At 49.6% G+C, this 12,526-nt stretch overlaps 1 protein-coding gene across 2 annotated transcripts in view; it reads right to left on the bottom strand.

The window, feature by feature from the left end:
* The window catches only part of MIGA2 (mitoguardin 2), a 28,866-nt gene that overhangs the window by 3,597 nt on the left and 12,743 nt on the right, over nucleotides 1-12,526 (bottom strand). For both annotated transcript variants that reach the window (XM_077850986.1, XM_077850987.1), the window contains 7 exons: nucleotides 8,219-8,336; nucleotides 6,791-6,891; nucleotides 6,190-6,305; nucleotides 5,642-5,714; nucleotides 5,359-5,445; nucleotides 653-751; nucleotides 193-327 (listed from right to left, as the gene is read on the bottom strand). In XM_077850986.1, the coding sequence (XP_077707112.1) occupies nucleotides 193-327; nucleotides 653-751; nucleotides 5,359-5,445; nucleotides 5,642-5,714; nucleotides 6,190-6,305; nucleotides 6,791-6,891; nucleotides 8,219-8,336 (729 nt within the window). The remainder of the gene's footprint in view (nucleotides 1-192; nucleotides 328-652; nucleotides 752-5,358; nucleotides 5,446-5,641; nucleotides 5,715-6,189; nucleotides 6,306-6,790; nucleotides 6,892-8,218; nucleotides 8,337-12,526) is intronic.

Here is a 12,526-nt window from a genome sequence, read left to right as displayed (position 1 = left end):
CCCCTGGGGAGATTACTCCAGGGCAGGTGCCGGGTCCAGGGGCTGCACAGCTCGCAGGGGAGGGGTGGCTGTTGCCTGACAGGTGGGGGGCCCAGGCTTGGTGCCCAAAGCTGGGGATGGAGGAAAGCAGAGTCTGAGCCAATGCCGTGGGGCAAAGTGTGTGTGTGTTAGATCCGGAGGGCAGCCACCTACCGTCTCCTTGAAGCTGTCTGACAGCCAGCGGTTCCTCAGGACAGCGAGCACTGAGGACGGGGGGTTCTCCAAGTCCTCGAAAGCGTCCATGAGTATGAAGTCCAGCACAATATCAAAGAAGCTCATGCACACCACCTGTGAGAAGGCAGGGATGCTCTGAAGGCTGCAGGCCCACTGTCCAGATGGGAAGACCAAGTCCAAAGAGGCACAGGTGTGTGGGGGCCTGGGTGGGAACACACAGGTGAGTGGGCACATCTTTGGGCTGCAGTGGGGTACAGCTGGGGCCATCTCCCCCATGGCCCGGGCCCACAGCAGGGCAGGAACCAAGGGCTGGCAGCCACGATGGGCCCATCTTAGGCCTCAGAATCAAGGCAAAGCTTGGCACAGGTACCCCTCCCTCCTCGAGGACCTCTAGTACAAGGGACCCCATGGCACTGGAGCTCAGCACAAACCAACTCACCCCACGGCCCTCCAATTCCAGCCGAGTGGTGGCCCAGGTCTCAGGCCGCAGGGCATAGCCCATCATCTCCTCGTAACTCTCCAGGAAGCCTTTGGGGCTCTGTGGGGAGAAACACAGCCTGTTCTGGTCATGAGAGAGGCTCAAAGATTTACTTGAACTAGATCCACAGGAACAGGCCCGTGGATGGACAAGCCAAGGCAGGGCTGAGGTCTATTCCTTAGCAGCAGCCACAGAGAAAACCAGGCAAGAAGTGTCCCCTGCCCACCACAATATGCCCCTCAGAGACTAGGGCACGTCTGGGAGAGATCCAACAACAGCACACCCCGCAATGTCTCAGACCAACTCACAACCGAGCACCAAACATGTCCCAGGAGATGCACACACACTACAGCATCTGCTTACTTTGCAAAGAGGCATGAGGACAGGAGGTTGAGTCAAGCAGCCAAAGATTCAAATCTCCATGACCCTGGCTGTCACTGCTGAAATGGGAGAAGCTACAGCCCACACTCCTAGGCCTATTCTGGGGAAGTCAGTGAGCTCATGAGCCAACACAGTCAGTGAGCCAACACAATTGGCCCGGTGCCTGGACTTAAATGATGAATAGTGCATAAGACCTGCCACTGCTATCGGGGCACAGGACAGATCCTGCACTCTCTGGGGCCATGAGGTTGAGCTGGACTTGGGACACGGTGTGCACACACTGATGTGCACTGATGGAAATGGGAAGCTGGGATGTGCCAGGGTCTGTTCTAATAGGGATCAACTCCTCTAACTCACATGGTTCTAAGAGGGATAATCTAGTAGGACACCCACCTTATAGCTGGGAATACTGAGGCTTTGAGAGATCAGTGGTACCCAAGAGCCAGGCAGGGTGGAGCTGACACAGAATAATAGTACGGGCATGTTTATAACACTTATAAAGAACCACAAGTGGAGGAGCCACCAGAAAGATGTTCACCAAAATGTGAACATGGTGGAGTGAGGGACATGTTTTCTTTTTGCTTTCATGTGTTTGTTGGGCTTTTTTAAAATGAGCATGAGGAGATCCCTGGGTGGCTCAGTGGTTTAGCGCCTGCCTTCGGCCGAGGGCGTGATCCTGGAGTCCAGGGATCGAGTCCCACATTGGGCTCCCTGCATGGAGCCTGCTTCTCCCTCTGCCTGTGTCTCTGCCACTCTCTCTCTCTCTCTCTGTGTCTCTCATGAATAAATAAATAAAATCTTTAAAATAAAATAAAATGAGCATGAGTATTTTTATAATCTTTAAAAAAAAAAAAAACGACTTTCATTAACTTTCAAAGAGAATTTACAAAAAAAAAAAAACAAAAAACAAAGAGAATTTACTAGGGGCACCTGGTTGGCTCCATCGGTTAAATGTCTACCTTTGGCTTGGGTCATGATCCCAGGGCCCCAGGGTCAAGCACTGTGTTGGGCTCCCTGCTGAGCAGGGAGCCTGCTTCTCCCTCTCCTTCTGCTGTCCACTCTGCTTGTGTTCTCTCTCTCTTAAATAAATAAAATCTTTAAAAAATATTTTTAATTTAAAAAATAAAGAGAATTTGCTAAGATGGCCCTAGACCACACCTTAACCTCCCCAAGTCTCAGTTTCTTCACATGTAAAGGAGGACAATGAAGATAAGGGCTGGCAGCCAAGCATGTGTGACACCATCACACGAGGCCCCCGGGACATGCCCACTCACACAAGAGGAGATGAGGATTGGAGAGGGCACATGCTGGCTCATGGACACGCAGTCACAAAGTGGACTGATTTCACAAGTCCAGAGACTAGATGCTGCCCACAGAGCAAGCACCCTCCCAGGGGGCGTGTCCCTGCTCCACCTGCCTGCAACGATCAGACAGGGAATCGGTTCCCACCCCAGTTCCAGGGCTGAGTGCTGGTTCTGCTCTCCAGGGCTGCTAACCAGCCATTCGAAAAAATACATCCCACACTGGGGTGGAGGCAGAGCGAGGGAGGCCACACCTCTAGGCCCCTCAGCGGCCACAGAGAACAGGCCAATCTGCTAAGCTCCTGGCACCTACGTTAGCCTCACCTCCCCTTCCTTTACCTGTTAATTCCTTCGCTGTCTTGGGAGGCCACAGAGAACAGGCCAAGGGCACAGCTGCGGTCAGGCCAACCTGGGTTCAAATGCCAACTCTACCCTTCCCGAGCGAGCCCCTGGCCTTCCCCAGGCTTGGTTTCCTTATCCACTGAGTGCAGACTATGGTCAGGACCAAATGAGCTACTGGCAACGTGAATAAAGCGCCAGGTTCATTGCTAGGTAAACGGCTGCTGAAGAGTAATTATTAACACTTATGGAGCACCTGCCCTGTTCCAGGCCCCAGGCGGGGCACACGCTTGCTATGCTGGGAGCACTGTGGTCCTGGCCCTCGTGGAGCTTGCCAAGTAGTGATAGTGAAAAAGAGCAATCAGTAAACAGGATGCTGGGTGATGGGGCCATGCCAGCAGGGTGAGTCCAATGGCTCTTGGCGAAGCCCTCTTGGGGAGAGAGATGGCTCGAGCGGGAACTTAGAAGAGCGGGAACTTAGAAGACAGGGAACCAAGGAAAAGGGGAAGGAAGGGGGACTGGGGAGCTTCTAGACACTAGTAAAAGCCCCACTTCCTAACCCCGGTACCGGGTACACAGGGGTTCACCTATTCATTCATTAAATCCTGTATCTGTAGGATTTAATACTCTTGTGTATTTTGTAATAAAGTAGTTAACAACAACAGCGCTGAGCCAACAGTGCTCCAGGTGTGGAGGGACCAGCATATGCAAAGACCGAGATCAGGAAGAAAGTCTGGTACAGGCATACACTAAAGCCTGAGCCCTTGGGGCACCAGGGAGGCTCAGTCAGTTAAGCATCTGACTTCGGCTCAGACTCTGGGGATGGAGCCCCGGGTTGGGGTCCCTGCTCAATGGAGTCTGCTTCTCCCTCTGCCCCTTCCCTCACTTGTACTCTCACTCTCAGATCAATAAAATCTTAAAATAAAAAAACAAAAACAAAACAAAACAAAAAACAAAACCCAAAAACCCTGAGCCCTTCAGTCTGGACAGGACAAAGGGCTCATGGCAGCCGGCCATGGAACAAAATTTGATGTTTACCTCAAGGGCAGTGGGAGCAAGGGGACATTTCAGGCAACTGGGTGATGAGGCTCAAGGTGCATTTTATTTTATTTATTTTTAGAAGTTTATTTATTTAAGTCACCTTTACCTCCAACGTGGCGCTCGAACTCAGGACCCTGAGATCAAGAGTCGCATGCTCCTCCAACTGAGCCAGCCAGGTGCCCCCAGAGGTATGTTTTATTTATTTTATTATTAATATTTTTGAAGATTTTATTTATTTATTTGACATATTTATTTATTTGACAGAGAGAGAGCACAAGCAGGGGGAGCTGCAGGCAGAGGGAGAGGGAGAAGCAGGCTCCCAGCGGAGTAGGAAGCCTGATGTGGGGCTCTATCCCAGGACCCCAGTATCATGACCCAAGCTGAAGGCAGACGCTTCACCGACAGAGCCACCCAGGTGCCCCCAGAGGTGAATTTAGAACCACTAGTTGGACATGTGAGGTGAAAGAACTGAGGGGAGAAGCATTTTCAAGGGCTCTGCTCAAACACGTGGCCAACACACATGAAAATTCATTCAACCTTATTAATAATCAAAGAAATATATGAAGGAATAGATAAAATAGGTTAAAAGGGTTACTAACATCCAATTACTGAGACCTTATATTTAGTGTAACATAAAGATCCGCATGATTACAGGGACAATGGCTGTTAAGCCATCTCCAAAAGCAAACTGGCAAGACCTGAATGTGCCCAAGACGTGGTACTGCCACAGCTGAGCTTTGCCTCACAGAAAACCAGAGGCACCCAAAGAGGTCTGTAATGGACTGATTCTAATAGCAGTGTGACAATCAGATACGATCCAAATGTCCATCCGCCGGAGGACAAAATGAACCACAGTCAGCTTACCCGAGGGAATCCTACACAATCGGTCAAAGTGACTGCTTCTGCCACTGTAGTCAGATGGACAAGATGTACTCTTACACACAACAAGAGAGAGCTGCAGAACAGTCTGTAGGGAACTTTAGAAATTAAATAACCATGTTTATGGGTTAATCCATGAAACCAGACAGGAGCTACAGAGCTGCATGTGGCAGTGGCTCCCTCTGGTTCAGGGAAACCTACGGTTTGTATTTAGAAGTCACTAAATTTTATAAAACCAGGTTATGGTTATGGTATCACCAGAAATAAAAAAGCAATACAGATTCATATTTTTCAGAACTGGCACGGGAAAAGTCCCCTAAGCCTTTCCCAGCCCCTCCAGAGCTTTCAGGATGAAGTCAAAGCTCGTCAGCTTGATTTCAGATTAGGCTTTTTTTTTTTTTTTTTTTTTTAAGATTTATTTATTTATTTGAGAGAGACAAAGAGAGAGAGCAAGGGAGAGCTTGAGTGCAGGGGGCCGGTGAGGGACAGAGGGAGAGGAAGAGAGAAGTCCAAGCAGATTCTGCATAGAGTATGGAGCCCAACACAGGACTTGATCCCACGACCCTGAGACCATGACCCTTGCAAGCCGAAATCAAGAGTCAGATGCTTAACCGATTGAGCCACTCAGGCACACCACACTTTTTTTTCTTTTTTTAAAACAGAACCAAATAAAAGTTACAAAAATGTAAAAAGGCACGGTGAGAAGAAAACCTAAAAAAAAGCTACCTTCTCAGCCTTGGTCATCAGGCCTGTCACCATCTGCCGGCCAACCTCCCCAAAGAAAAGCTGGTTGTTCTTGTCTTCCAGAAGACCCTAAGGAACGAGGAAGGGAGGGGAGTGAGCTGCTGGGCTGGCAGCCCTCCAAAGCTGGCAGAGAGGTGAGCCTAACGGGATAGGCAGGTGACCCATCTGCGTGGAGGAGCCAGGTGTGTGTGGGAGCAGGACTGGTAGGCCTGTCTGGCTGCACCCCAGCCCCAGCACCATCCTCTCCAGGTTACCCAACACCCACCTCGAAGGCTTGCCGCACACAATGCAGCTTGGCCAGAAAGTCCTGGTCACTGTAGCAGCCCAGCAGCTCAGTCCTGGGGGGAAGCAGAGTCAGTGACTCCCCCTGGGCCCTGCCCAGCGATGCCCTCTGGGGTCAGAGTATAGCCCTGAATGGTCCTGCCTCAGCTAGGCAGTATGACCTCGGGCAAGTGCCTGCCCTCCTCTAGGCCTCGGTCCCCACCCCCAAACCAAAGAGGCTGACTGGATGCTCTCCGAGGACGTGTTGTCCTCGGTGGCCGTGGGTGCACCTGGCAGGTCTAACTTCAAAAAAGTAGAAATCATTGTTATTTTATGAACTAATTATATTAATTTGCAGTTGCTGGTTGCAGTCCTGCCTGTCTGGGAATTCAAGGCTGTCCTAGATCCCCCATGGCTGGGGTAGGAGCCACTGGATAGCCAGAGCTATCCAGCTGAGTCCTCACCAAGCACTGCTGACCTCCCCGGCCCCCAAGGGGGACAGGGCACACCCTGCCTACCCCCTGCTCCCCACTCCCTTCCCCACACACTCACCTGAGGGTCCGGCAGGGCACTTTCCCCTCCTTCACCAGCTGGAGGGCCTCCTCATAAGCAGCGGCCGGCCTGGAGAGTAGGATGGGGTCATCTCCGACCTGCAGGGACTCAAAGAGCTGGGGGAGGGTGCATAGGAAGAGGAAAGTCGGCCGAGTCACCCCCTGTGTCAGCAAAAGCCGAAGGGGGTCAGGGTGCCTGCCCAGGGGACATCCTTGAGGCCAGCCTCTCAGAGGGGATGCCAGAGGGAAAACATCTTCTCATGTCAGGGCCTGAAACTCGTGGCCATTGCAGGAGACACATGCCAAGCAATGGGCAGTCAGTCTAAGAAGGGAGGGCTCTGCGTGGGCTGGAGCCCTGGGGGTGGAGACCCTGCCCCTCCCACACGGGGCCTAGGACACCTGGCTTCTCAGGCCAACCCATCCAGGGCAAGTGCATGGAGTCCCCCGGGGAGCAGCACTTACTGACTGCCAAATTCTGCTCCTATCAGAGGAAATGCTTTTACTTTCCCATGACCCAGTGCTTCTGGTGAGAGTCCCCCAGGGGTTAGGGCTCCACTCTACCCCGCCCTGCCTCCCTGCTCATTAACCTCGCCCTGTGTTACCTCGGTGGCAGAGAAGAAGGAACCCTCGGAGGTCAGGCTGTCCTCATCGTCCACCCGTAGATGTAGGGAGCCCTCGGTCAGGGGCAGCATGAGGGTCCTCTCTGGGAAGAGCAGGAAGAGAAGGGCTGGGACTCCAAAGTCACCAGGCTTTCTGGAAGGCACACGTGCAAAGCGTCCAATGCCCAATTCTGGGCCGGCTGCCGCTGCCAATCACACAGCTCCTACGTCCTGAAGACTTACACATGAAGGTTTGGGGTCATCACCTCAAAAGAATGGCTTCTTTCAAATGCCACGGATCCTTACAGGTGGGCACAGTAAGGTATGGAATGGGGCTGCTGAGCAGGCCTGCCCATGGCCACACAGCTACACCCCGAGGCCTGACAGCCCCTGAGCTCTGCACACACATCCTCTCCTGTACCATATGGCCCCAGGCGAGTGGGCTCTCCTCTCTGACAAACCGACACTTAGCCACTGATGACAAAGAGCACAAGGGAATGCATCGGCCACTGACTTGGCATTTCTAACCCTAAGCCCTCAAGGACTGCAGAGGTCTGGACCTTCAGGGCACTTAAGAAAGCTCTGCCAAACAAATAAGCAAAGGCCATGGCCTAAAAGGCCCCACCAGCCTTCTCTGCCACCTGGGGAGACCAGAGCAGGTAGGTTTCTCTTCAGGCAAAGCCATTCAGGGACAGGCTGTGGAAGGGTGTGTCAGGCCTGGGTCACCACTGACAGAGCTGGGGAGCTGGACACAGGAGTTTGATGCTCCTCCTCAGGGCTGAAAGCACCCAGGGAAGGGTCCTGGGGTCCACTCACTGCACAGGGCCTGGCACATGGTGGGTACCAGGAAAACACTGGCTAAATATCTCCATATCTCTCGCTGATGTCAAGTACCTTTACCTCAGCAGTGTGGGCAACAGCAAGACCCGTTTTCAACTATCTCCATATGAGCCATCCCTGCTGCCTGCCTGGTGCCCATAGCAAAGGGTTTGGACCAAAGGCTTGGAAGATGTGGACACACAGACCTGAAGGCCTACTCCCAACAGGATGGCCAAGGCACACTGGCCAGGGACCCCTCCACCAGGCCTTGCCAGCCCCTGTTCCTGCCTACCACCTATAAAAGAACACCTCTGGGGAGCCTGGCTGGTGCAGTTAGTAGAGCCTATGACTCTTGATTTCAGGCTTGTGAGTTTGAGCCCTGTGTCAGGTGGAGAGAGGACTTAAAAACAAAATATTAAAAAACGGAAACAAAACCAAAAAACACCTCTGTCCCTCAAGGCCTGTTTCCCCATCGATGTACAAGGCACTAATTAAATGAGGTCCAAAGGCCCTGAGGATTCTGAGGGAGCCACACCCCAGTTCTCTTACCACCTCCCACCTTCACCCTACTCCCACCCCATCCCACCCCATCCTGCAACCAGGCCAGCTCACCGAGGTCCAGCAACACGCTGTCGGCCGGGAAGGTGGACCCAAACTCCTCCTGCAGGTGGTAGGCCCGGTGTAGCAGGGATTCCAGCTTCTCTGCAAACTCCCTCCGCTGGGACTCTGGCTGCAATTAAAACATGAACATCAACTTGGAGCCTCCACACTCCCCAGGCCAATGGTGCCCCCTCATCAGTGATGGGGGGAGAAAGGGGAGCAGGCTCTGGAGCCCAGCAGCAAGAGCATATGTCTAGACCTGAGCTGCCCAAAACAGGAGCCACCAACCACACAGAGCGAATGAGCAGCTGAAATGTGGCCTGTCCCAACAGAGATAGGCTGTTAAGTATAAATACATGCAGGAATTCAAATACTGAGTACCAAGAAACTACAAACAAACCAACAAAAACACTCTAAAATATTTCATGGGTGTCTGGGTGGCACAGTCAGTTAAGTTTCTGATTCTTGGTTTTGGCTTAGATCATGATCTCAGGGTCATTGGATCGAGCCCTGCAACAGACTCCTTGTTTAGAAGGAAGGGAGGTCTGCTTCAGTTTCTCCCTCCCTCTGCCCCTCCCCACTGCAAGCACACACTCTCTCTCTCAAATAAATAAAATAAGTGTGATTTGGGTGGCTCAATTGGTTAAGCGTCTGCCTTTGGTTCAGATCATAATCTCAGGGTCCTGGGATCGAGCCCTGCATCAGGGGTGGGGGAGCCTTGCTCAGCCAGGAGCCTGCTTCTCTCTCTCCTCCCTGCTCATGCTCTCTGTCACTATCTCTGTCTCTCTCTCAAATAAGTAAAATCTTAAATAAATAAACAAAATATCTCAATGATGTTCCATGTTGATAACATGTTGATATGATAATATTCTCCAAAAACAAGATTACATAAAATGTATTATTAAGGGACTCCTAGGTAGCTCAGTTAGTTAAGCATCCAACTCTTGATCTGAGCTCAGGTCTTGATCTTTGGGTCGAGAGTTCAAGGCCCACGTTGGGCGCCACACTGGACGTGGAGACTACTTAAATAAGTTAAGTAAGTAAGTAAGTAAATAAATAAATTGCACTATTAAAATTGACTTTACTGGTTTCTTTATTTTAATTTATTTATTTGAGAGAGAGCACAGACAAGGGGAGCAGCAGAGGGAGAAGCAGACTCCCCGCCAAGCAGAGAGCCCAATGTGGGGCTCAAACCCAGGACCCCAGGATCATGACCCAAGCGGAAGGCAGATGCTCAACCAACTGAGCCACCCAGGCACCCCAATTTTACCAGTTTCTTTTTTACTTTTTAGTGTGGTCTCTATAAAATTTTAAATGAGCTATATGACTTCCTACTGAACAATGCTGACTTGGGCTCTGACCCAGGCACCACCAGTTCCAAACGGTATTACCTCAAGTAAATTACTTTCTCATTCTAATTCCTTATCTATCAGTTGAGATAAGAGTACCTACTTCCTAGGAATATAGGGAAAACATGAAGGAGGGAAGTTATGCAAAGCCCTTCACACAAGGCTGGCCTGTGGTGATGACCAGAAAGAGTTGAGTATCATATTATAATATATAATTAATCACATATGATATAATATGTAACATGTATAACATATGAAGTATAATACATGTAATATATAACATGTAACATACGTATATAACATAACGTGCATAATAATATCATTGTAATAAAAGGGCAGTCAGGATCCCAGAAAGAGCAGGGTTCAAATTTCACTGTGTTTTTTTGTTTTTTAAGATTTTATCCATTTATTCATGAGAGACACACAGAGAGGCAGAGACATAGGCAAAGGAAGAAGCAGGCGACCCGGGATCCCTGGGTGGCGCAGCGGTTTGGCGCCTGCCTTTGGCCCAGGGCACGATCCTGGAGACCTGGGATCGAGTCCCACATTGGGCTCCCGATGCATGGAGCCTGCTTCTCCCTCTGCCTGTGTCTCTGCCTCGCTCTGTGTGTCTCTCATGAATAAATAAATAAAATATTTAAAAAAAAAAAAAAAGAAGCAGGCGACCCCAATGCAGGACTCAATCCCAGGACCCCGGATCACGACCTGAGCTAAAGGCAGACAGTCAATCACTGAGCCATCCAGGCATCTCTCAAATTCCATGTTACTATGAACCATGTGTACTGGGGAAGGTATTGCACCAAAAACTCAACAGCCTATGGTTCAGTAACCTCCTCCTGCCCTTGGCCTCCAGGCTGGTATGTGGAAAGAAGAAGGTGCTGTACCTTTGATCCCAGGAGCTGGGGCCTGATCCCTGGCTGAGGGGCCAGGCACAGGTAGGCCTACCTCTGCTCTCCATCAAGGCTACCAGATCCTGTACCTGTATGTAACCAGACCCCAGGGAGGAGCCAAGGGCCAAACCGAGCTGAGGCCACTGGGGACAGAGCTAGAAGAGCTCAGAGGAGGACGGCAATGATGGAAACGGTTCTTTCACTGAGTGCTTGCCCTGGACCAGTACCTAGCTGTTCAGCCTCACAGAATCCTTGAAAGCAGATATGGCTGTGACCTGGATTCACAAAGAAAACTCAGGATGTTAAGTGGCTGAGCTCATGCAGCTATAGCCCCAGCAGGGCCCATGGAACCCCAGGACCCACTGTCTGCTTTCATCAACTCTCTGATAGGACCAGACCCCGCATGGCGTGGCTGGCAGAGCCCTTAGCTTTGGCAGGTGTCCTCAGTCTTCCTCAGTGAAGCAGACTCGGGTTAGGGACTGGTTTCTTTGATGTCATGCCCAAAGTGCAAATGACAAAAGAAAAAGACATACTGAAGTCACTGAAATTAAAATTTTTTCAGGGCTCCTGGCTGGCTCAGTTGGAGGAGTATATGACTCTTGACTTCAGGATTGTGAGTTCGAGCTCCACATTGGCTATGGAGCCTACTTTAAAAAATTTAGGGGCACCTGGGTGGCTCAGTAGTTGAGTGTCTGCTTTCGGCTCAGGTTGTGATTCCGAGGTCCTGGTATCAAATCCTGCACAGGGCTCCTTGCAGAGAACCTGCTTCTCTCTCTACCTATGTCTCTGTCTCTCTCATGAATAAGTAAATAAAATCTTAAAAAAAAAAAAGAAAAGGAAGAAAAGGAAGAAAAGAAAGAAAGGAAAGAAAGGAAAGAAAGGAAAGAAAGGAAAGAAAGGAAAGGAAAGGAAAGGAAAGGAAAGGAAAGGAAAGAAAAGAAAAGAAAAGAAAGAAAAAAGATAACCCACAGAATGGGAGAAAGTATCTGCAGATCCTATCTCTGATACAGGTCTTGTATCTAGAACATATAAAGAACCCTTACAACTCACTAATAAAAAGACACAACAACTTGTCTGTGGACAGGCATTTGAGCTGCTTCCATATCTTGGCTATTGTAAATGCAAGTATCCATCCACAGATGAATGGATAAAGAATTGGTACATATACACAATGGAATATTATTCAGCCATAAAAAAGAATGAAATCATGCCATTTGCAACAACATGGATGGATCTAGAGTATAATGCTAAGTAAAATAAGTCCCAAATCCCATATGATTTCACTATATGTAGAATTTAAGAAACAAAATATACGAACAAACAGAAAAGAGACAAACAAACAAACAAACAAAAACCAGACTCTTAAATATAGAGACCAAACTCGTGGGTGCCAGAAGGGGGAGATGGCAGGGGTGGGGGCAGGGGGTGAAATGAACAAAGAAGATTAAGTGGCACTTATTGTGATGAATACTAAGTAATACATAAAATAGCTAAATCATTAAAAAAAAATAGGCAAATTAAAAATAAAGGATCTCAACAGACATTTCTCCAAAGAAGACATACAAATGGCCAACAAGCACATGAAAAGAAGCTCCACACTGTTAGCCCAGGGAAATGCAAATTAAAACCACAATGAAATAACCATTTTATACCCACTAGAATGGCTAGAACTAAAAAGACAGATAAAAACAAATGTTAGGGGATCCCTGGATGGTGCAGCGGTTTAGCGCCTGCCTTTGGCCCAGGGCGCGATCCTGGAGACCCGGGATCAAATCCCACGTCGGGTTCCCAGTGCATGGAGCCTGCTTGCTTCTCCCTCTGCCTGTGTCTCTGCCTCTCTCTCTCTCTCTGTGTGACTATCATAAATAAATAAAATTTAAAAAAAACAACAAAAAAAAAAAACAAAAAAAACAAATGTTAGTCAGGATATGGAGAAACTAGAACCCTCCTACACTGCTGGTGGGAATGTAAAATGGCACAGCTGCTGTGGAAAATGATCTGGGGGTTCCTCCAGATGTCAAATGTAGCATTATCCTAGGACCTAGCAACTCCACCCCTAGCCATACACCCAAGGGAGTGAA

Source organism: Canis aureus, chromosome 16 (genome assembly GCF_053574225.1).
Source record: "Canis aureus isolate CA01 chromosome 16, VMU_Caureus_v.1.0, whole genome shotgun sequence".
In the NCBI taxonomy this organism is placed as follows: Eukaryota; Metazoa; Chordata; class Mammalia; order Carnivora; family Canidae; genus Canis; species Canis aureus.
The sequence above is the reverse complement of the archived record's forward strand: the minus strand, read 5'-3'. Positions and strand labels throughout refer to the sequence as shown.